At 30.5% G+C, this 26,597-nt stretch overlaps 1 protein-coding gene across 5 annotated transcripts in view; it reads left to right on the forward strand.

Moving 5' to 3' along the window:
• The window catches only part of LOC111054487 (voltage-dependent calcium channel type A subunit alpha-1), a 1,036,091-nt gene that overhangs the window by 994,036 nt on the left and 15,458 nt on the right, over window positions 1–26,597 (forward strand). For 4 of the 5 annotated variants that reach the window (XM_039432652.1, XM_039432653.1, XM_039432654.1 and 1 more), the window contains 9 exons: window positions 1,035–1,185; window positions 1,968–2,095; window positions 3,196–3,398; window positions 4,053–4,157; window positions 4,903–5,009; window positions 10,343–10,381; window positions 14,738–14,877; window positions 17,608–17,617; window positions 24,019–24,149. In XM_039432652.1, the coding sequence (XP_039288586.1) occupies window positions 1,035–1,185; window positions 1,968–2,095; window positions 3,196–3,398; window positions 4,053–4,157; window positions 4,903–5,009; window positions 10,343–10,381; window positions 14,738–14,877; window positions 17,608–17,617; window positions 24,019–24,149 (1,014 nt within the window). The remainder of the gene's footprint in view (window positions 1–1,034; window positions 1,186–1,967; window positions 2,096–3,195; window positions 3,399–4,052; window positions 4,158–4,902; window positions 5,010–10,342; window positions 10,382–14,737; window positions 14,878–17,607; window positions 17,618–24,018; window positions 24,150–26,597) is intronic. The other variant, XM_039432655.1, reaches the window with a different exon arrangement.

Below are 26,597 nucleotides of genomic sequence, written 5' to 3' on the forward strand. Positions count from 1 at the left end.
TATCTGTATTTGCATTTTTGATTAATGTTCAATATTAATTTCACTGTATAATATTTGTATAAATAATATAAATTGCATATTTATACTAAGTTATAAAATCTGTCTCGAAAGCTAATTTTTGAAATTTTGAAATTAAGGTACCTTTTAAGTATCGTACTGGTACCAAATCTTATCATTATCAATGAATATTCTTTGATTTCTATCAAATTAATTTGATTTGAGAAACATACTTGCAAACTCAAATCACTCATTTACTAGATTGCCGTAATTGATTAATGAGACATTTGGCATCCAAGCCATTGCTGAACATAGAATCTGATCGGTAAAAAAATCTACAATTGTAAGGCAATTATAAGACTAGGAGACGTATTTAAAATAATGTTGGCGCTCTTGTTGTCTCTCAAATTTTATAGACTGGATTAAATGATCCGTGATAAAACTTATTCATCTAACATATTCTATCTTCTAAGTATCAAACACAAGAGTTCTTTGTACTCAGCTATAGATATTTTATAGATGATCTATAAATGTATCTGCTAACATGGTTCTACTTAAATTATCCTGAATTCATTACATGAATTCAATTTCTAATCGTTCCAGTATTAGTATGTTGAATCGAAGGCTACCACGAGTAGCTTATATCTGTAAAGTACATCTTTAATGTTATAAAGGATGCAAGTGATATTGGATTCTATTTCTTTATTATACTATCTATTGAAATTTACTTAATGATATTCAATTGGCATCTTAGCTTGACTATACTAATTTTGGTTTGTATGAACCGAGATCAAATAGTTACAGTAATAATATTATCGTCTAGTGAGCATAGATTCTGTTTGAAGTGAGCATAAGTTGAATGAGAGAGAAGCATTGATGTGATTTTGATGACGACAACAATGCTGTCAGTTGAGTGAGGGTGAATCTCACTGTTGTTTGTAATGTGCTTGTATTGTGGTTGCATGCAGATTGGTCTCTGTTGGTGCAACTCAACAAAATTGACTATTAAAACTAGATATTGTAATGTGGTTGAATAGGTGCGCAACAGGGGAGAACTGGCCGTCAATTATGTTGGACTGCATAAAGAACCGGCCTTGTGCAGCCGAAGCCAAAAAGGAGAAGGACGAGTGTGGCTCCAATCTTGCCTATGGTTATTTTGTATCTTTTATATTCTTCTGTTCGTTTCTGGTGAGTGTTTTCCTGCTGATTCTAATTCAAATACACCTCAATTTCTGATATAATTTATTTCCAAGCCAGTTCACTCTTTCTGAATCCTATAGATTTTTCTGTTGATTACTTTCCAATTTATTTATTTATTCATCCTCCATTGATCTAGCAATTATTGAAAATCGAGGACTTGTCAAAATAATGATTATAATAATAAAATAAACTTTGGAACTCTAGAATATATTTATGGACTCTCTGGTTTGTGGCGATCGTTTCAATCCATTGAACGTTCGAAACTATATTCATAAACCAGTACCTGAGTCAATATTTTCTACATACTTTCGAATTTATATTTTTCCATTGTTATATTCAACAATAGATTAAATCATCGACACGAAAATAAATTACTTCAATCTCTGAGGTATTATACAAATAGAGGTTATGCAAAGAAAGTATATGTAGTTAACTTCTTCTGCTTATTGTGACGAATATATTTTAAAATAAAAAACTAGGTTTTGTATCAATGAAACAATTTCAGAAGTATTCAAAACCTATTGTGTTTCTAATTCATCATGGAATAACTCTGCAATATCTTTGACATCATTGTTCAATCTTTTAGTAGACAATATTTTACTTGGAACTATTAGAACTAAATAGGAAAAATATAAAATTCTGAGGATGATGTGAATAGAGATATAGTAATTAAGTTGAGTGTAGAAAATATGAGAAAAACTGTAGTGTGGTATGTGGAGAAGTTTGTCAATAACTTTGGTATTACATTTGTTTGTATATTTTGGTTTCAGATGTTGAACTTGTTCGTCGCTGTCATTATGGATAATTTCGATTATTTAACTAGGGACTCATCGATATTAGGAGCCCATCATTTAGATGAATTTGTTAGGATATGGGCTGAATATGATCCAAATGCTACGTGAGTATTCTTATCTATTTCACCTCTAGTTCAATTAATATATTTACTATCCTATTCATTTTATTCCATTTCTCGTTATTTCATTTTTATGTGATAAAATATAATTTTCAATGTAAGCTGTGTAAGCAGGAAAAGCTACTCCCTCTGTAATGTTTTGTATTATGTAGCCTACTTGGATGTTTCTTTGCTAAAATCTACGCTGAGAATGATTACAATCCTCTTTTTGTAACAAAAACTATTTACACTAATTTACCTCAAAATTATTTTCATTTACATCTGAAACAAAAAATATATTAGGCTACAACAAAAATGATTCCTACTCCAAAATTGAGTGCATCTCTATATTTCTTTTAACTGAGACATTACAGTAAATCAGTTATATATATTTTTTTCAAATATCATTTCTATATATTTAAAATGGTTAAATATCTCTAGATTCATATAATCTTTTTTTAAACACGAGGAATTGAATTTTTGCAACAGCAGTGGACATATTTCCATTAGAAAACTTGAATTTAAAAACACTTATGTAGTGAAAATGCACTTACTACTGGTAGTGACGATCGTCTCGACCTGTTGTGTGGGTCATCATCAGACAGTAGAAACTTACTCTAATGTCAAGATTCCATTAGGATGTAAAATATTCAATGACTTCTAACTTGGTCTCAACCACTCAAATAATAATGTATGATGGCTACATGTGTGCATCAACCGCAAAACATTATTGCGTTTCAACGTTTTGAACAACTGAAGCGTATTACTATATTTATTCAAAATTTTAGAGTTGCTGTAGTCGAGTGACTTGGACGTTGGCTTGGTAAACCCCAACCTCAAATCTGGGTGAGCCAGATATTTTCTCGGGCCACTCCCATGTTTCAGATGGGCACATTATTCCTTGGTCCCGGCTGTCTAAAAGCGATCTTTAAGTCATGTTAGAGGCCCTGAAATTGATGAGGCGCAACCTGAAAACTGACACGAAACTTGAGCCAGCCAGATCACTCGGCATTTATTTTTATTCAAAATGTTATAACAATTATCTATTAAGTTTCAAATGCATCTACTAACTATAATTATTAATATTAACTTTTATTTGCTTACAGGGGTAAAATTCATTATACTGAAATGTATGATATGCTAAAAAATATAGATCCTCCTTTGGGGTTTGGTAACAAGTGCCCTAACAGACTGGCGTACAAGAAGTTGATTCGGATGAATATGCCAGTCGATGATGATGGAAAAGTCAACTTTACAACCACCTTATTTGCTTTGATTAGAGAGAACCTTAGTATTAAAATGAGAACAGGTAAGTTACAATATTATCATAAAATGTTTTACTGGTATGACACTCCACCACTTATTTCATATACATGGAGTTTCCAAACTCCCTACCATGTTCCAGGGCATTGTTTCTGGGTACGGAACATATTCGAATATCATTTTTAAACTTTCCGAAAGTCCTTAGTTAATCAAACAGATGCCATTTTGTTTTTTCACTTACAATTTTTTTTCTCAATAATGGCCGAACATATGGAAATGAAACATTGCACAATCATTTATGACAAGACAGAGCTTCAAAAAAATTATGACAATTTTTCAAATTTATAAAATAAAATGGTGGCCGTTCAAGATTGTATTTCTTGAATAACCAGAAAACCGTTGATTTAAAAATTGAAATATTCAGCTGTTTTCATAATTTTCACCAATTGATATCAATGGAAAATTGTCATGCATTTAGACAGTAGATAACTTACTCGAAAAAATCGATTCTATGAAAATGAATACAACTACTGAAACTACTGCTCAGGATTTTTCTTACACATTAATAAACCACAAGTCCTTCCAAATCAGCACTTCCAACTAGTTAAGAGATCTTCACGTGTGATGATCTGCCAAAAATTTTCAAACAATAATAACGAAAATACCATATACTATAATTCTCCAATTTCGTCGTTTTTAGCGGAAGAGATGGATCAGGCTGATGAAGAGCTAAGGGAGACTGTAAGAAGCATTTGGCCTCTTCAATCGAAGAAGATGTTAGATCTTCTCATACCAAGGAATGAAGGTAAACAAACAGTTCACTCATCTTACGCTCAGAAAAATGTCAATATTTTTTTATCATAGCACCTATCCAATAGCAATGTCAAGTCATTTGCGTCCAAGTCTGTGCACTGATAAATAACCGTGACAGCTCCATATCTGATATCTACTTTATAATCAGCATCTTAATTCAAGATATGTCATTTGTCACTTCATGTTTTTTATCTCATGATTTGATTTCATTTTTGATTAATGTTATACATTGTACATAATGTTAACATATTTCACGTACATAAACAAGGTCAAATACATACTGTATTATTTTACATTGCATTAAAAAATACATGAATACATAAATTGCATTGGTCAAATATATATTATTTTACATTGCATTACCGTTTTGAATTATAAAGATTATTTAACGATGCTATATCACCAAATTCAGAATGAAATAGCTTTTCAGCCAAAACTTTATTCCAATAGCATGATTGGTTTTTATTGTTTTTTCGCAACGAAAATTTAAGTGTAAAATGATAAACTTAAACTCACAACTAATGACGTGAGCAGCATACAAAAGCAATTCAAAGCTTTTTGCATCAGAAAACTCACAAAAGCCATCATCATAACAATATTGATATAATTTTGAAATGAATCTTGCTTTTTATGTTCAACAAATTAATGATGTTGCAGTTATTATTATAATACTGGTTCTCAATGATTTCCAAAGTTTATTGAAACGTAATAATTCAAAGCGATTTATATGTTCTCAGATTTGGGCAAGAATAAGTTAACAGTTGGTAAAATTTATGGTGGCCTTCTTATCTTGGAAAGCTGGAGATCGACGAGGTTTGGTCAATTAGAATCAGCGGGACAGCAGGTCAGTCATTCCCACTTTCAACCGGCTTTAGTTTTCTTTTATTTTTGTACAAATTATTATCGTTGGTTTCATTCAGAGTTGCGCGATGTTTTTAAGTGTGTGGATGTCTGCTTAGCAGAACATCGATGTTAATTGTAATCAATGTCAAATCATCATTTCACAATACTTGGAATACATAAATCACTTCATCATCATTTCAGAATTGAACTCGTACCATTTACACCATCCAAAATAGTGTTTCATGCAGTAAAATATTTACTTCAAGTTTATATTTTAATTTTGAATCAAGCCATTAAAAATATCCAGCTATTGATATAACATTACTCACGATTAAATGAAGAAACACAGTTCATTGAAGAAATACAGTTTTAGAGTTAGAGAGGACACATGAATCCTTGATAAATTTAATATAATAAAATTATATTTATGTCCACCTTCACTTGAATAACTAAGATGAGTCATTCCAAAATGTCCTTTCATCTTCAATTAATCATTCTTAACAAGATTCGAAGTTAAATTACTATTGAATAATTGAGCCAAAATGGAATCTATTATTCCATTGATTACATATAGAATGCAGTCAGTCAATTACTGGATGTACAATAATTATTGTTATTTAACTAGTGCAAGTAACTTTCCTCTTGAGAACAATTCTCTTATTTAAAAAAAAATAATACAAAAATATGTTCAATGAACACAATCAACTCAATGAAATACCAAAAAAATACTAATGAAATACCATTTTTAACTCATGAAAATTTCCATCCAACATTCAGATCTCACACATCATTTATCTAGACTTAACAACTTTTTTTGTAGAACTACTTCTAAATACTGTCCAGTGTCAGTCTCACATGCTTGAACCATGCTGTCGTTGCTTTCGTTGAGCAAAATGTGTCTATGTGTTTTATGTTCATTTAACTGTTTCACCAAGGGTATAAATGGCGCTAGTCTAGAGCAATATATTTACTATTGAAAACTCTCAGTTTCAATATGAAACAAAAAAAATGGAAGTTTCTGAATGAACTAGTTTCTGTAAATGTTTAGATAATGAGATAACTTAGCTCATACATAGAGTTAGATAGGAAAATGCAATGTTTCAACTTGCAACTATATAGTCGATTTCTTCTAGTACACGTCTTAATTGCTATTTGAACTATCACTTGTGTCATTACTTCTGTCCTGTAACAATCAAAAATCAATTTTCTTCAATCTGAATTGATATTATTTTTATAAATACTTGATTATAAGTGCAACATTTTTTCATCTTCCAATATTTGTCCTATTTTTCTTGTATTATATAAAATCAATTGAATTATTGTCTTTACGTTATACTAGACTATTTATCAACCATTCAACATGTACAAAAATACAAATGTCAAATTCATCGAAATCAATAACATTATTATTGAAGGTCAATGTTGCGTTCTGCTGTTACTAAATAAGAGTTTAGTAATCCGAACTCACCCGACTTTGCAGTCTTACCATTTCTCCTTCAATCAACAAATTTATGTATGACCCTCTTGAAACAGCCAAACTTTGCTAATTTCCATAAAATGACTGATCAAAAGTAATCATTTTGTGAGGATACAAGCTAGCCTTCGCAAGTCTCTCCAATCCAAGTATTTCAGTTATTCAAGCCTCTTGAACGATAACAGAGGCAATGAATGTTTTTAATATTTGATTTTTCCATGGCATATTCTATGCTCAAAAAGTATTGCGATCTACCATCACTCATTTTGAATAATTAATGGGATGTTACAACATATGCAAGTAATGACACAAGTTTAATTGTCCAATGATCTGCATTTATACCCGACACATCTTACATTTCGACACACTTTCTGTATACTCACCACTGCCTCATTTCAAAGTCTATATATTTTTTCTATAGAATATATATATTGCTATTCCATGTTGAGTTTTACCTGAATGTTAGCACATACTCTGCATGTATTGTGTTACCATACATTTAGATTAACAACATACATAAATATTTATGTGTAACATAGTAAATGGTTTGTATACATTATGATCCCATTGATGTAATTGTTTTACTGTTGAGTACCCTTGTTTTCAACAGATGGATTTTGTTTCAATTCTGACACGTTCAATACATCACAACAAACTTTGACTGCTCTGAATGCTTTTTTGCAAAAACATTCGCCCTTATTGAGTAGATAGCTTTCATCATCTAAATGATTTCCAATTTTCATGCAGAAATTCAATCCCCTCCGATTTATCTTTTGAATCACAGATTATAAAAAAGAAAATTTGCATTTCTATTCATTCCATTCAAATGTATCTTGTATGAAATCATCTACAACTATTCTATTTCACGGGTTTTATAACAATCCATGAATTCTATTATATTTCAAATAAACAGACAACCGTAGATATTTGATAAGTATTTCAAGCATATTCATCTCTTGAGGATGAAATTTTATTGAAATGTGTGAAGTGGAATAAATTAAAATAACTTGTAAATTTAAATTTTCCATCCAAACTTTGCCAAACGTGGATTGTGGGAAAGTTTTTCAATTTTCATACTATCGTTTGTTTTTATTGAGAGCGTAATAGCTATGAGTCTAGTAGTGTCTGTAAAACTTGCATACGCTTTGCAGACTTTGTATTTTTTATAAAACATGAATTCCATTTATATAATACACTAGTCTATTATACTGTAACTTCAAAAATCTTATTTTTACTGTTGATATCTAAAATTCTAAAGGTCGTCTATATTTCTGTTGATCCAAATACACTGACAATATTTGGGTACCAATCTTTTTAAAGCTGCTACTGATAATACAATTTCTATTTATATAACAAATGTATCTGATTGAGAGGTATGCATTTTTACTTGAATGCTTAATCACGCTCATGCCAATCAGATGAAGACAAACCTTACTCAATCTTATTTTATTAAAAAATTAGTTCCTCCGTTCAATGTTTTAACATCTCTAGTAAGTTATTTCTATCGTAGATTCACGAACGTATCCTACTTTGTATAAATAGATACAAATTTGTTAAAATGGAATAGAATTCTCCAGTAATTCAAGCTATTCTGTAAAATATTAACGCATATAGAGGTAAAACATAGTAGTTGGGATCCTACACAAGGATTAATTTCGAGTATCCTGAACATGGTTCACAGCTACTCAAAATTCTATTTTGTGTTCGTAATTGAACAAAATGATCATTTGTCTTTCTGTTTATTGTTCTCTAGGCGTCTTAAAGTGTGTAGTTGCTTAGCTTTAGAAAGAACTGTCTTACGTCACAAATTTCGTGGATTTAAAAATTTACATATTCAGCTGTTTTTCTACAAATAATTCTCCATTGTAGATTATTATTTTTGTCCAATAAGTTGAAATGAGCATTCCTTCTCTTAACACTCTAAACTTATTTAATACAAGATCTAATACTGAAGATAACAAGGTTGAGAAAAAGTTAATTATTGAAATTTTTAATTTCGATAAATTATGGAATCATAAATTCTCACCTATAAAATACTCTCTACTGTCAAACTAGACTTTACTGTATCCAACGCAGACTTTGTCATGTAAATTTTATATATCATACTTACAAATAATACCTACTCATAGAAATAATTTCTCAACCTAGATGATTTATAATAAAATCTAATTCTTCAAATAGTCAATTGGAATTTAAAATTTCTAGACTTGTATATCCTCACCATAAAGTCTACATACATTGTACGCATACATTAAATTATTGGATTCTTTTCATTCAGCCTGCCAATCTCATGTATATTCCTCTCAAAAAATCTCCAGCTTATCAGAATCGTTCAAAGTCCAATTTTCCTAATTTAAAAAATCTTCTTATGACCAAGAGTATGTTTTTTTTACAATCTTGAAATGTCTGTAAAATGACACAATTCTCACTGCAGTTGTGATCTGATTCACTTACAAATTTGTGATGTAATTTGGTTCTAATTAGGTTATTGTTATCTCTGTGTATGTGATTTCCCATCACAACGTGTCACCTTCAGCATCATTTCTTTTTTTTATGTGTCTGTATGTAACACTGTCGAATTTGTTTCAGATCAGTTCTTATTTTCACAGCGCTGAAACTATTATGTAAATTAATAAGCCTTACATTTATCATGCTCATTGTAGGTTCCGATGCTCAAACTTAATTCAAGTAAAATTGCTTGATTAATTTAACGGATAACAGTATTGCTACAAATTCGATAAAATTTTAGACTAAAGCCGATTGTAGTTATTCTGGTCGGCATAATATTTTAATAATTCTTCATTCAACAATTTCAACTTTTTACCTCTCAACATGTTTTTCTTTATTTTCATTTATGGGGTGTTGGATATATTTTTTTAGATTAAGAGGTCTTAAAGAAACTATCTGGCACTACTCATAGACAACTTTCTATCAGCTTCGCTCATATCGATGAAACACCTCTTCCTGAAATATAGTCATTATAATTTGAAATTTGCATACTCATTTAGTGAATTCTCTACTGTAAGTAGGCTAATATTTCGTTGGTATAGCAAAATGTTTCAGCTGTGACCACTATTTATTAGCTACCAATGGAATCACACATCTCATTAGGATGTATGAACTTATTTTTTCCAATTTTAATCAATAAAAGTAAGGAACTAATTCAGGGATTTGATGTATTTTATTTTCTTTGATCTTCATATCATAAATAATAATTCTTCACATCCGTTATGGCGATGCTAGTGTTTCATGAAGCTATCCTCATCGTTGACTGTAAACACAATTGTTTATTCTCTTAATTTTGATTCAAAACGTTTGATATCTCTTCCAAAAATATCAAATATATTGTTTGGCGTGTTTATGAATATTTTACGGCGTTTTTAAACGTATTGTGGATTATTCATCATTGATCTTAATTTATCATGTTATATTCAGTAATTGAAACCTCAAAATTTTTCATTTTTCTGATTATTGGTTTCAATAATTATTATTATTGTATTTGAAAAACACTGACTGTTAAAAACATTAAGATTAACAAAATTCTACATTTCGAGTCTAATCTAAGAACGCTTTCCTTCAACTTCCAGTTGGGCTTCAAACATATCCTTCAAAATCATAACCAATCATGATTTAATTTTTCAATGTACTTATCAGCAACTTAACTGCAAAATTCTGAAAAACCCTTCTCTATCATCAATCATTGCTTCCCATTTTAAATCCAGTTTGTCCAACTTGAACCGAAGAACTCGAATTGCGTTGAAATGATCGGAAACAGATTAGGGGTTGTGATGGGAGAGTGGATGCATGGTCTCTGGCTTTTTTCAAGACCAGAGACAATAATAAAATGTCTTTGATTTCAGGGATTTGGTGGTCATAGTCCTTCCAATGCTAATGAGGCGGTAGTATTCTTTTCTAGATTTCATTCTTTCTCGTACAAAGTACTATTTCTCGTAGACAAACATACAACATTTTATTAAAATGCTTTTTTTAGTATGAGAAAGAATTTTTTTCTAATTGAATTTCCAAACACAATATCAGTGTGAATATTCCATTAATTTGTTTGGTGGCCTTCAACGTCTTTGTGACACGGTTTTAATTTATTTTGCAATTATTGATCACTCGAGTAAAACTAAAACTAGTTGAACCCTCACGCTTATAAATCTTGTTTGCGGGTTGTAGTAAGTAAAATCACCTATAGCATACTCTCTATACAATCCAACACCTAAAATAAATTAATTACGCACTAGAAGCACTCCATAACCACTCAGCTTTTGTTTTTGTTAACATGTTAAATAATTTGAAATCATGTATATATACAATCTGTTTTCTAATATTTTTTAAATATCAGAATTTAACGTGATTATTGGAGTTAAAAAAGATTGTGGTAACTTCTGTACATTAGTTCAGCCTTTCATTCAATACTATTATAGCTACATAATCAGATTGGCAAAGCTTGAAGTTAAAAAGATGAGGATTTGTGAGAAGACCATGGGTGCGCCTTTCCTACAAGTAGTAGGCCTAGTTGCCTAGTTGCAATTCTGCTTTTTGAGGGTATCGAACCCTTTTTGAGGATATCACTCGTTTCAAATATGAATGTCAAGCATTTTGTACCAGAATAAAAAGCTATTGATAATAGCAACTTATAGATCTAAATGTATCAATAAAACTACGACAATATTTAATATTAATATAATATTTAATAATGAAAATATTTAATAATAAACCCTAATAACCCTAATAATATAACTAGTAAATTCTGTCTCTGTTTCAATGAATAAACAATATTTTTAATAACTAAAGTTAAAGATTATTCATACTGATATTGATTGATTTACGCTGAGTTCCGCCAACTGAATGCCTCATAAGCTGACTGCATCGCTCTAGTTGATCTTTCTCGATTTTTCTATATTATTCTACTGTACTCAAGATTTTTTAACTCATTTTTCTCCCCTGTCACCTTTTCTTAGAAAAATTATTATAAAAAATAATAAATTTGTAACGTATGGTTAATTATAATTTCTCATAATATTTACTGACAGTTGCTGATTTGCATCGTATTTGTCATCTGCTAGAAACTTCTAGAAAATATTAAATCTATTTTCGAGTATTGGATGATACGGATTTCTTCTAGATCACCAACAAACTAGACAATATCCATTCAAAAACTTTACAGTTAAAATGCATGACGCTTCAATGCACTATTGAGCTTTACTAAGGGAGTGTATTACGGATTTAAAAATTCACTGACTCTACCTTGTATATTGAAATTCCTAAAGTAACCTACAAACCACAAACTATGCCAAGGAGGCATCACATATGAATATGCTACCCACTAACACCAAATCCTTAGTCTTTATTAACACTTTTTCCATTTCCATATGGTATTTCCAATGTACCTGTAATACAATGTATTCTAGGTACCTTGGATATTTCAATGCTAGAGTACGGTATATGATAATTTAGTTGTCGTATCATCATACGCCTGTATTGTGTAATTATGGTAGGAAATTCATTAACCAAATACTCTTTTTATTGCGTCCCATTGAAATTTATTTTTATTGATTCTCACTGCAATTATTTTTATGTTACCTTGTATTAGAAATATTATTCCATGAGATTTTTTCCATTTCTTTCATTTCTCACATTAAGCTCCATTTTTCTGATAGATCTTTTCTATAGATCTTGCAAAATTCAACAGACGAATACGTACACAGATCCACTCTCTTGATAGCTCCAATAGAAGTTTTCAAATAAATGCTCCTTGCTACAAATTCAAGTAGGCTACTCATACTATCCTGTTTGAAATTTAAACCCCACACATATTTTGTTTTTTGATGTGTTTGTGACAGAATTAACTATTACATTTTTAAAAAAATAATTTTTCTTACTATTGATGCTTGGATACAAGTTTATGGAAAAAGGTTTGGAAAATTAACACTCAAAATCGAATACTAACTTAGTAGATAACCAGCAAGCACTTCAATTAGTTATGAAACTGTAAGAAGCTGAGAATGTTTTTGTTGGCCATCTAAAAATAAAACAATTTTATTCCAATAAAGATCTATTTTGAAATAATTTTTAGCAAATCAATAATCAAGCTCAACTATTTCCATAGTTACTACTGCATTCAAGATTTATGGAAAAGCCATTCATCCGCATTTTCAATAATTATTATTATTCATATATCAAATCCACAAACTAATGCAAATTTTATCATGTCTTCTTTATTTTCTAGGAATCTGTAATTTATTATATGAGATAAATAAGTAAAAATTTAATTTGAATTCTCCAAAATTATTGAAACAATTTTTTTATTTATTCAAGCTGCATACAGTTTCTAATCCCAATACACGAATCCTACCCTTACAATCTACCTAAAATTCTTTCCTCTAGAAAATGAAATAGCATTTGTTGCATTGCTATCAATGTGGGTTCTGGAACATTAAAATAGCCAACCATTGTTTGTCACACAATGACCAATCACCATCAAACACATACAACAATGAGCATAATACACTCCATATGTGTTTGCTATTGATTGCTAGGGTTCTTTCACTACTGTAAATATTATTGTAAAATATTGAAAAAGCATGATTTCTTTAGTGATCATATCCAAGCATGTTCTGCGTTTGTATTGTGCATGCTTGTAAATAATGTCACAACTCACAAATCCTTGTGTTGAACATTCATATAATTATAGCATAGAAAAAATTTTTAAAAGGTATTTCATACTTGAATTAAGTTACATACCTGTGTATTATTAGGAAGAAAGGCTGGTGTTGTTTGATTTCGACCTCCTTGTATATTTTCATATCGCTATACAATATTGCTGTATCGATGTTGTTGGATTTATTTGTGGACAACCATAATGTATGTATGTATGTATGTTCAATGTGTGTACTTAGATATAGACTGGAATTGTGAATAACTCATTGTTTTGCTGTTTTGTAAAACTAAGCTAAAACATGCTTATTCGAATTGAATGCTAGTCAGTATTTTGAATGACTACCTATGTATTTCGCAATTGTAAAATAGCATAAAATGTTGAAATTTCTACTTTTGTCTCTTAATATGCAATAATCTATGTTGTGATTTGGAAAATTGAAAAACAGTTTGTTGAATCTGCATTGAATACTAATTTTTACAAGACATACTGTTAAACTCTTTCTTAGAAACTTCACTCTCATAACCAGACAGATAAAAAACGAACGCTTCACAAAATCTTTTTCAAAATAAATTGTTAAATGTGTTGATGTGATTATGTAAAACATCATCATGTTATTGTGTATCTTATGTATGTGTAATAACTTGCACTTTTCCAAATTAAAAATCAATATTGCGTATTTGAAGAATAAAAATGAGTGGAAATCGAATTATGAAGCACCCACATCTTTATCTTATTCTATGTAGTTCAGTGTTAAAATCTTTAGTGTTAATCTTCAGTGTTAATCTCTTTCTCTTTCTCTGCGTTTTCAATCTTTGAATAATAATTGTAACTGCATTTAGTTTTTTACAGACTAAACAATATTTATTTTAGACATAAGATAACTTCAATTTTCCTATATCATAAATGAAATAAATTAATCGATTAATTTTAGGCTTGCTTATCCAACTGGAGAGAAATAGCTTGTTTCTCTCTTAACTTCTCAATAAATTGCAATTGAAATCGCAATCCATCTGTCAAACTTGAACCAAATCACTTTTACAAGTACAACAAAAATGATAGTGAGAGAATTTCGATGAATTCATGAATTAAATAGATGATTGGTGACTAACACCATCTTTGACACTGATTCACCAAATTCATGTAGAATGTTGGAATACCGGAGAAATATAAGTGCAAGTTTCACTACATAATTTACCCTAGGGTACATGGAGCATTAACCGTTGATTAATAGTTGAAACAGATAAATACTTGAATCAGATACCTTGAATCAGGTCACAGTACAGAGCACATAATATAGTGTCCAATAGTGTGTGATACTCACTAAATGAGCTTCACAATAAAAATGTGCTTTTTATTGTGAATATCGTTGGGATCTCTGCAATTGAAACCATTTTTAATTACATCAATTTGCAAGTTTCGTTTAAATCTGAGATTTTTGTATCAATTTTTACCTGAATCGAATTTCGAGTTTGATTTGAAATGATGGTTGCAACAACTGTATCTGAATCGATTGTTTAGCTTGATAGATTGAGTGTGTATGGGGGGGGAGGGGCGTTGGAGCTACTTTAGCACGTTTGTTTCCCACCAGCGATCCTCATTTTTTAACTGCCTGCTGGACGTGGCGGCCGGAACTTGGGCCGGGGGGACGGGAGGCAACGGCCGCGCAGCCAACGAGCCTGATGACGAGGCCAGCTGTCTCCTGTCCAGGAGAAACACTGCTCGAAACAGGTGCATTCATCTTCTTTGCTTCCAATCATCCCTTTTACGTTCACAACACCTACATTACACCTACTCGTCCATTCATAGTCTTTGCTGTTACGTTCACAATATCTACTTACTACTTATTCATTCATATTCTTTGATTCGATTCATCCCTTCTACGTTCACAACACCTACCTACTACTTGTCCATTCATATTCTTTGATTCGATTCATCCCTTCTACGTTCACAACACCTACTTACTACTTGTCCATTCATATTCTTTGATTCTATTCATCCCTTCTACGTCCACGTTACGTTATTGTTTAGCCTGTACTTTGTTGTTCTGTTCAAGTCGTATTTCTCCCCAACAAAATGTATTGTTCACTTCAGTTCATACTTGGTTGTTTTATTTGAATCAACGTTTTTTCCTTTGGAATTCATTGTTCATTTCAGTTTATATTTGTTTGCTCTGTTGAAACTATTATCTTTTGCATTAACAATTTTTAAATTCGTTTATATGTGGTTGTTTTGTTGGAATTTTCCCTTCACCATTCAGAATTTAACGTTCACTTAGTTCAGTATTAGTTTGTTCTGTTGGAGTCATATTTCATCCATACAAAATGTATTTTAACTTCAGTTTATAATTGATTTTTCCTCATTCAAAATTTATTGGTTACTTGGTATTTGGTTGTTTCTTTCAAGTTCTCTTTTATGTTGAAGGTTTTTGCATTTGCTCATATATGTTGTTATTCTTTTGGAATAGTCTTTTCTCCGTTCTGAATGTATTGTTGTTTTTTTTAATTTGTTTTTGTTCTGTTAATGCATACCTTGTCATAAAACATTTATTGTTCACTTCAGTTTATATTTGGTTGTTCTGTTGGAATTATCTTCTCACCCGTTCAGAAACAATTGGTTACTCAGTTAGTAATTGGTTGATTTGTTGCCTTTTTTTATTTATAGATTTTTACATTGTTCAAGTGTGGCTGTTCTGCTGATAGTCTTTTCTTCATTCAAAATGTATTGTTCAATTCAGTTTGTACTTGTTTGTTATGTTCAAATCATTTTCATTTTCATTTTTATTATAACCACTGGTTATTAGCACTGATTGGTATTTCTGTTTCTTATGCCAATTTTTATTTCTTAATATTTTATTTGCATCAATATTACATGTACGACTTATGGGTTTTGTTTTTCTTTTGCATTTCCAATTTAACAAACAATATTATTGAATTCATCAATTTATAATGATTGTTCCTGATGTATTTTGTTAGTTTAGTTACTTTCATATGAATCATTTCTGGCATTACCAAAAAATTAATTGGATTTTTATTTATTTTATTGTTTTAACGTTTTCAAGTAGTTAGGATATTATTTATTGCATTCTTGTTTTTCATTGTTCTCTACACATCATCTTAGACTTAAGGAATCTATAATTTGATATTAACTCTCGGTTTTATTTAGAATAAGTTGAAAAAATCTACCTTCTCTTGACATAAGAAGAGCGTGGAAGCAGTATCTTTAAAACCTCTTCATAAGTTTAAAATGTACATATCATAATTTGGAAAATCACACATTTTGAAAATCATATGAGTCATTATTGATAACCAGCATGAATAATGAAAGTATAATGAAAGTATGATGACATAAAGCATAATGAAAGCATAATGAAAGTATTATGACATGTAAATAAATGAAGCCTTTATTTTTTCCAAAGCCTACATAATTCTGACTTATAAATTCCTATTATAACCAGTCTATCTTGAAATTCTACGTATTTTTCCATGATCGCGATATGCTTCCTTTCTGATTATTGGAATTCAATTATTGAGTCATATATTGAAATATAGATTTCAAATCAGAAGCTACTCAATAAAGTATTTTTTGAACTCCAGGGAATCTAGTGTTTATTTATTCAATATGGGTTCAGTTTGAAGTTTGAGATATGGTTCGGTGGAACCCAGCATGTTCATAAATCAAAAATATTTTTGTACATGAAATGCACTTTACCCTTGTGCCAACTTCATCCCAACTAACTACACTTCGGCCATGTTGCATTTTTAACAAGCATCTGAATTGATTGTGTATGACAAGAATGCACTGTCCCAAATCTTCTGCTTAACTGTTTTCAACATTTCCAATCTATCTCTAACCAGTGAGGCGTAATCCATTCAAACAAAACTATTAATTCCATAAAAATTTTCCGTTATCCAGTTTTATTCATGATGTTTGTAAATAAATTTCTTTTGCAAGTGAATTTCAAATTTCAATTGAAAAAAATGATAGAGAATACTTACATAAACTTGATCACTTTATGTATACTACCAGCAACTTAATCAAAGAGAAAACATTTTAAAAGCTGAAAACTCTTTTCTATGCTTCCAAAGATTTGCTGATGGTTTTTATGTTATAAAAATGAATGGTCCTGGGATTGGTGATGCTCCTTCATAGAATCATATTATTTTCAATAAAACATTGATATTACAAGATTAAAATGCCATTTTTTGAATACCCTCACAATACTATTCGTTTGTGAGTAATAAATAATGCTCTTCATCAAGAATAATGAATCCTATCCAAAATAAATGACTTCAATCCTTTTAATCTTTCCATAATCAGTTGTGTTGGTATATTTTCCATTTGATTTACCAAGATTTATTCACTACAATAATAATAATAATAATAATAATAATAATGTAATTTGATAAACCTGTGTCTTTTTTAATAGCTACAATATACTTATTATTTCTTTTGTTGCAGAGGGAAAAAGGTGAAGGATTTGGCAGTTGGTGACGTTAAACATGTTTAAGATATTGTGTTGTCTAACAGTGTATTATTAGTATTAGGAAGAGTCAATAGAAGTACAGAAGTGTGTCGCTCTCGTCTTACAGTGTAATCTATAGATAAGAAAATATTCTATTGGTGAAATTAGAGTAGGATAAAAATGCTGGATAGACCCTCTCTTAATATTGCATGTAACTTGATGATCAAATTAATGATGATAGAAAGCAATTACAAGTAAATCTAGATTAGAAGGTTATTGATCAACTGGTCCTTACATTTTGTTTGAGAGAAAAGTTATAATGGAATCACTCTCACAACCAATTCTCCATTTAGACAAATTTCATTCTCCTGTCATCTATATTACTTTATTTTTTTAGTATCCAATCGAATTTTTTAATCTCAAGATTTTAAATTGAAACTAAACTTATTAATACATCTTCTTTACATAATTTTTAATCTCACGTACAAACCTGGCATTTAAATTCAAAAAATTACGAAATTTCAAGAACTGTTATACTCTCAATTGTAATTATCTGTTTGTAATTAATTTTTAAAATTGAGCTGTAATAATAAAAATGCTATTGACTAAATGCTATAGACTACATTAGTAGGTTTCTCCTTTCCAGTCAGCAGTCAGACTAAGATTTAGAAGCCTACCGAATTATCATAATTTATTCATATGATTATGATATCCAAGATTTTTCAAATATGTAAACAAATGATACATCAAGTACTTGAAAGTTTTTCAAAGCTATGCTTATTAAAAAATCGTCTGAATTGTCTGATTACGATATTTAAGAATTTAATGACAAACTATAATACATTTTCTAATAACTTATTTAGGGCTACTCGATTTTTTAGTTGAAAAATAATTCCACAGTACCCATTTAAGAAATACTTTAAATATAAAATACAATCAACTACTTTACAGTAGTAAGTCTTTCCTATGCAGTCAGACTAAAATTTAAAAACATACCTGATTATCATAACTAAAATGATTACAATAAATCTATTCTGATAGGATTCTAGCAATCCATAGCAAATTGATAAAAATAGCATTTCTTTGCTTTTTATTTTGTTTGTGTTCTGATTTGCATTATAATTTTACGGCTCTGTCCTGGATGTAAGGAAATCAGTTGATACAAGCCTTGAGCCTTTTCTTATCGTGATGTTCAAAGTAAAGATGTCGCAAAAGTAGGCATTCTATAGATTAGGCAAACTATTAAATCTACCAAATCTAGAGTTGAAATATCAAGAGTTCAGCTTTTTAAAAAAATGTTGAAAAAACTTCTTAAAACGCAGTCATTCTAGTCGTATTCTACAGCATTGGACAATTTTGATGCTTACTATCAAGTTTGAAAATTATTTGCTGTCATTGGTAATAACTTGAACTCCATCATCCATTTAGTGATTTCAACAAATTTTATCCTAAAAAATAACCCAAGGTACTGCTCTAGTTTGGTGATTCTCAAATTAAAAAACAGTATTTCAAACTTCATAATTTGCGATAGGCTATTGAATATCTATTTCAAAACATTTTTTTGAAGTGGGATCATACTACAGTGATACAAATCACGCAGGGGGCTATTTTAAAAGTGAGTTACTTACTTTTATTATTTAATTTAATTTTCATAACATATAAAGACCTTGCAGTTACTGTTACAGTCTGCTCTGCTACTGCTCTCACTAATTTCCACCTTTTACAATATTTTAGGAACAAATACAATAATAGTAGCAATCAACAATCTTGTAATACCAGGCTAGGAATATTTTCAAGATATTTAGCCTACCTTCGCTTACTGCTTCCAATCGAAATCGAATGTAAAGCTGCTAATTGTTGGGATTATTGTCGTGTATCAAGTAGAGAAAAGTAGTTGGGTAGATGTTTTCTTCCGTAATCTAATAATATTCAAATGTTGATAGCAACTCCGCATTGAGCAGCTTGAGAAGTAAGTTTTTAAAAAATTACTCCTGTATTTTTCCTCTCTTATCAAATTATCTCCTTGAAGATAATTTAATATCAAAGGCTTTTTGTAGACATTTTTGATCTAAATTGAAAAGCCGAATTTTGTTAGATGTTAGAGATGAAAAACATTTTCGAGCTTCTATTTAGAAAATAAAATCTAATTTTATAGATTTTTGTGATTCTAGAGCAGTAGATAAATTTATGCCATCAATCTCTAAATAATCTAGCAAAACAGATTTTTGAGTCATAAATTCCAAAATTTTATTGCCTCAGAATATCTATAATAGTTTCTCTGAATGTAGGCTAAATGAAGATTTATCATGTTTTCCACTAACATTTTTCCCTATACTTTTTATCCGATTTTTTCTTCCATATTGAATTCTTGATTATAAACTCCATAGTCAAGTTAGTTAATAGAGAATATAAGATTCTATGTTCAAAGTAGAAGATGCAAATCCTCTTTCATAATAATTCTATTAGAGATTATTAGATTCCATGCAATAGTAGAAAATGAATTTCCCCATTTAGTCGTCACTATATACATTGGTGCATGCAATTTATATTGTAGTTCTGATTTTCTAATATACGATTTTGGGTATCTGATTTTCTATTTTGGGTACATAATAAAAGTCCAGAACCAATTTCTTCATGCAAAATTTCCTTGTGCTAGATACAGGGTGGCCCAAAAACCTCGTATTTTCGGCTCATTTTCCAGTTTTCAGCTATTTCTGCCAAATCTCGTAATCGGACAGAAAAACTTGCTCTCACCTTTTTTTTAGATTTTAAAATTCTGAATAAAATGAGATCATTCGGAACTCTTTATCCCCAATGAGTACTGAGTTATGATTTTTCAAAAACGGGTGATTCTCATAGAAAATATTCTCATGAACTTATGTCATTGTGCGAAATATCGATGTGAGGACAATGTAGTTGGTGATGATGGTTGAAGCTGAAAATTAGGTGTTTTACACAATACAAGGAGCATTGTTGTCAGGTGTACCTGGAAATCTATATGAGATAAAGCGCTCTACCTGATCTCAGATTGTTGAGCACAAAAGCCCAGAGGGAGTTTGAATTATACATCTAGATTGTAACAATCGGAAGATATTGTTGATCAAAAACTAAGATTCATTAAAATTGATTTTTCCTTCAAATTCCACTCATTTTTGAAAAATCATAACACAGTACTCATTGGAGATAAAGAGTCCCGAATGATCTCATTTTGTCCGATTTCGAGATTTGGCAGAAATAGCTGAAAACTGGAAAATGAGCCGAAAACACGAGGTTTTTGGGCCACTCTGTATTTAGCACAAGGAAATTTTGCATGAAGAAATTGGTTCTGGACTTCTATTATGTACCCAAATAAAATATTAAAAAATCAGGACTACAATATAAATTGCAAGCACACCCCCTTTTTTATGTCTATATTGACTGGACTAATTATAATTCTATTAGTGATGAGAACTAGATAAATAATATTGTAGCTGATCATATCTTATATGAGTCAATGCTAGAGCAGTTATAGAGAGAGAGAGCAAATATAGAATAGTGTTGAGTTAGTGAGTTTTTCATAATATGCTATCACAAAGATTAATTTATTTATGGTATCTTGAAATTAGAAGTAAACCGAATTGCGAATATTTTCTACTAGTCTTGATCTAAAAAATGGAGTTTTGAATCCATAAAGCATTCATCCAATCAATGAGATTCGATATCGGATTTTGTGATAACTTACTATGAATCACTCTCTCATCTAGTGATAATGTGTGATCATTTTTGAATGTGATAAAAATAATGTGTTAGGAATATTCTATGTGGATAGTTGGTATTTTATTGTTAATGAAATGTTCAATTTGTGAAAACTAATGATATTTGCAATCGAAATCAAGCACCATACTTGGAAAAATGTGTTGTACATAGGACCATAATAACCTTGACTTTACAGTATTGAATGATTGAAAGTCAATTACATTATTGAACCTTTTAGCAGATTACTCTGTATACGATTTCTATTTCGTCTGTGCCAAGTGAATTTGATTTCTTAACGAATTGTAAAGGCTCGATATCTTAGCCGAAAACTGAATACCATGCCAGTTCATACTTCGTACACCAGTTCTCTTCAGGTTTCAGTGCAGGCTCTAAAGCTCGGACTTGACAAATGAATTTGCAGTGCTTATCTTATTCCTTCGTAGCAAATTTACTTGGTGTTATCTGATATTGAGAATTGTTTACTTATTTAATGATATTCAATAGTTCTCTTATACAGTAAAAATTCAAACTTCAACAACCTCAAATTTGAAAAAATGAAAAATACGGTACGTGAGTCGTTTTTTAAATATGAAACTGTGGATAAATTTAATTTTCAACGTTGAAACAGTGATCACGAGTTGATATAAAACTTTGTTGAGAGTTGTTAATATGGTTTGTGAAATACTATAGTGATTTCTAGGACATCTAATTCCAAAATTGAATCAATATAACAAAACTAATGTTATGAACACAACTTATTTGATTTGCAAGTTGAAAGTTATTGGAAACAATCCATTTTCCAAGTATGGTGCTGAATAGGAATCCAAAATACAGTCCAAGTTATTGAAAGGAGAAATATGTGTGATGTGCGTTTTTTTCAAATTCTTGATATTGATAATTCTACTTTCCATTGAAAGTTTCTGAACGATTGGCTTAGGCGAATAATCGTCCAAAACGTCTGTGTGTATCTAGAAGTGTAAAAACACAAAACAGCCACTTATTAGAATGAGAAATAGATATCTCATGGACTGCACTCACAAGTTAGATGTGGCATTTAGTTTGACTTTAGACTTTCATGTTTTTCTCTTTATTAACTCACTTCCGTTAGTATTTTATAAATTGCAATATTATTTTATAAATTACAAATTTTTCAATAAATTTAGTTTAATAGAGTGCATGAGCATGATTCACGCATCTTGATAGTATCATACTTATTTTGATTTCGCTCAAAATTGTTCAGACATTTTCTATTATTCTTGTTTATTGCAAAATTCTCTTCTAAATTAAAATGGCATTCTTTCTGTAGGCTCGAATGCTCTGTTTCATTATTATAGGAGAATTATACATTTTCAAATAGATTTGCTTGCAATTTTGCAATTCTTAGAAATCTCAGTTGTAGCTTTTTGCATTAAGAACTGAGTATTTTTCTTCAAATTTTACTATTAAATTCCAATTTTATTCGAAACAAATTTTATTTTGTACTTATACAAAACTATCCAATCCTTCTAATAATGTTAGAATTCAAAATTTGAAATGACATAGGCCTACGTAAAAAACCTACGGTAAATTCAAAAGCTCCGATAATAGCATTTCCCATACAATTCCAAATTTTGTAACCAACATTTTCGAGCTTCACTATTTTCTTTACAAACAAACATTGTTCAATTCAGTTTTCATGAATGTAAGTCCGAAGAAAATGGAGCATATGAAAAATAATCTCTCTTGACATTAATGTTTCGTCAAAGAACAATATTCTCTACAGAAATGTTCACTCAATTATACATTTTATTTCTGTATGGTAATTCTCTTCCAGAATTGATGAGAATATTCAAATATTATTCATTCATCCATATTGATTAGGCTTACTGGTATTACATCAGTTCTATTCTTAGATCTTGGAAATTACGGTATTTGATTGAAAAGAATAGAAGATGAAGTAAATTGAACTAGATTTACTAGGTAGTATGAAAGAACTAGATTTTACAATAATTGTGTTCTTAAAGCGTTTATCATTTGAAAAATATGTGAAAGATCAGGACCATCTTCATTTAACAGCCTGCCCGGCTACTTTGAAACCACCGAAATCAGAATATTGTAAAATCTCATAAATATAGTTTCGGTAAAAGTTAAGAAGTTGGGGAATGAGTTTCAGCCAATGAAACTTGATGATTTCCTAATCAAAACTTGATTAAGTCGTGAACAGACATTATGGAGAGGAGAGATGTGTTGAGATGTTGGGCAATATTTGCATTACATATTATAAGGCCAGAACATCAATGATTACAAAGTATTGAAACAATACGAATAGATTTCAATTAATACAGGTTTGTGAACATCCATGCGAGTCAATGCACATTCAATTATATATGAGCTCAAATTTCCCCAAATTATTTTGAACAATAAACCTATACTACTCAGCCAATATATCAATAATACTCAGATATGTAGTTAAAATTTTATTATATTGTTTGAACAATTTCATAAATGTTAATTCCGGTTTGGGTGCTATAAATCGAATTAGGCCTATATTGTCACGCTAGTAACAGAGCGTTTTTCAACATCAATTCAAGATTTAACATTGTTTCTCTCTGAGAACTGAACAGCGGCAGGAAAATGTTGAGCAATATTTAGGAATATTGTGTGCTAATAATGAATGATTTTTGTTGCCATAGGGAGGTTTGGACCTGCAAGAAATAGTGATATCATCGTCGTCTCGTAGACCTTCGGTAGACTCAATGCAGGATCAGCATCTCCATCCAACCTATCGTAATTACCACAATCGTTCCAGATCACCCAGTATAAGGTAATGTCATCCTAACTTCAATATTGCTAATCAGCTATAGTGTATAATCAAACTACTACAAAAGGTTTTTTTTTGTCTAGTTGCACTTTCTACTGGAATTTTAAGGATAAAAAGTCTTACAGATGTTACTAATTCAAAGGTTACCAATGTAATGTCTCGAGAATTCAATTTTCATTTTGTATGACTGAATCTTGCCTGACAGGATATAATAAACCCCGACAAACCACCAGGTAAGTCAAGTGGAAACTTGAAGGCTGTGCACCGAACTTTTGGAAATTTTATTACTGGTGACATTTTATGAGTATTTCGATGGTTATCCTGCCAAATTACCCCAATTTCGTCTTTTTTTCTTTAGGGCTACTTTTGAATACTTAATAATGGCCGAATATATATAGCCGAAACATGTCATGACTAAATAATTTTAAAAAGAGTTCTCAGATTTATATTTTTATTTATAGCCGGCCTTCAACTATTCAATAGCCACTCAATTGCCACTTACTGCTATCTTCTACAGAATTTCTCTATACAATAACAAAGCATATATATATGATACTATGATAGTATCATTTCAATCGGTTTTACTTGTGTCTATTGTAAAATACAATTAATATTTTATCCGCTTTTTAGAGTTTTCAAGTGTTCTAGTATCTATACAGAGTGAGTCATATGTATGGGAACCCTTCAATAAATTGGAGACTGTTGTAGATATAATACTGTAACTTTCAGGATAAGTTATTGGTCAAATATTCTACCTTTTGACGTATAACTGAATTTCAACACCCATTAGATGGGTGTAACTCATTTAATGGGTGTAACCCATTAGGGGTTGTAACTCGAATATTTTAAATGTAAACACCCATCTTGTTGTACATCATTTAAAAGGTCTTTCAAATAAAGAAAGATGGCATCGATAAAAATGTTTTATGATATCTGTATCCAAAATGGCGGCTGATTGAAGTTTTCTTTTTTAAAGAAATAAATTGACAAAGTTCAATCAGCCGCCATTTTGGATAAACGTATCATAGAACATTTTTATTGATGTCATCTTTATAGTTTTGAAAAGGCCTTTAAAATTATAATTTATCACACAATGGGTGTTTACATTCAAAATATTTGAATTACAACCCCTCATTTCTTTAAAAGTCAAAACTTCAATCAGCCGCCATTTTGGATACAGATATCATAGAACATTTTTATCGATGCCATCATTCTTGGTTTAAAAATGCCTTTAAAATGATGTACCACACGATGGGTGTTTACATTTAAAATATTTGAGTTACAACCCCTAAGTCACCCACCTGAAGGGTGTTGAAATTCAGTTGTACGTCAAAAGGTAGAGTACGTATTCGACCAATAGCTTATCCTGAAAGTTACAGTATTATATCTACAACAGTCTCCAACTTATTGAAGGGTTCCCATAAATATGACTCACTCTGTATATACAGGGTGTCCCACCAAGGTTGTAACAGCCGTTAACCATAGATTCTACTCGACATTTCTGTCAAAAAATGTTCAGTAAACTTTTTTCCTATCGACCTTAGTTTTCGAGATATATCGATTTTTCGATATTTTCAGAATATGCCTACTTCTGGTCATTAAATACTCAATAACTCGAAAACTACTGGTCGAATTCCAATTTCAAGGGTATTGTTGGAAAGAGAAAAACATTTCAAACAAGATTAATGTAATTTTATTTGTTGTAAGATATTTTGTAGTTTGTATTTTAATTATGATTTGTGATTGTGAATAAAATAGATAAATAGATAATAGATAATATTATTAGGGCTTAAACTTGAAAAAATGCTATTCTTCAAATTCAAAGTGAAATTTCAAACAGTTTTTTTTCTCGGTTTTTCTCCGGGTGATTATAGTGGTTTCAATATTTCAAAAACTTCTCCATTTCATAAGCTTTCGAATGAGTATAAATTTGAAAAGGTAAGTTCCATGATAAAGTGTTCAAAACTGCTAGTATCTGGAATGAACACCTCCAAAATGAGGAAATTCACAAACAGCAAGCATGAAGTGGTGATCCTAGGGTGAATTCTCCTGATTTCTCTCTGACAAAATTCACAAGTTTTAATCAATATATTAACATTCTACAATGATATGACTTTTTCAATAACTTGCATTTTTTCCTGTACCATAAATCCTGAATAAGATAACAAGAAGTGTTTGTTTCAGCCTATTTTCAGTATAGTTTTCAGTGTGCTTTCCAGTTAATTGGCATGATATGTATCAACTTTGGCAAGTAGGAAGTATTCGCGTTCATTATCATGAAATTTACCTTGATTGAGTACTTGAACAATTTATTGGTGTATAGAGAGTGTGTATGCAATCCAAGAGTAGCAGAGAGAGAGTATACAGGAGTCGTTTTCCTGATCGAAAACACCCATTCATAACACGTTCTCAAGATTGACAGATGTCAAGATGGTAAGGGTCTAGGATCAG

This window comes from Nilaparvata lugens, chromosome 7 (genome assembly GCF_014356525.2).
Source record: "Nilaparvata lugens isolate BPH chromosome 7, ASM1435652v1, whole genome shotgun sequence".
Taxonomy (NCBI): Eukaryota; Metazoa; Arthropoda; class Insecta; order Hemiptera; family Delphacidae; genus Nilaparvata; species Nilaparvata lugens.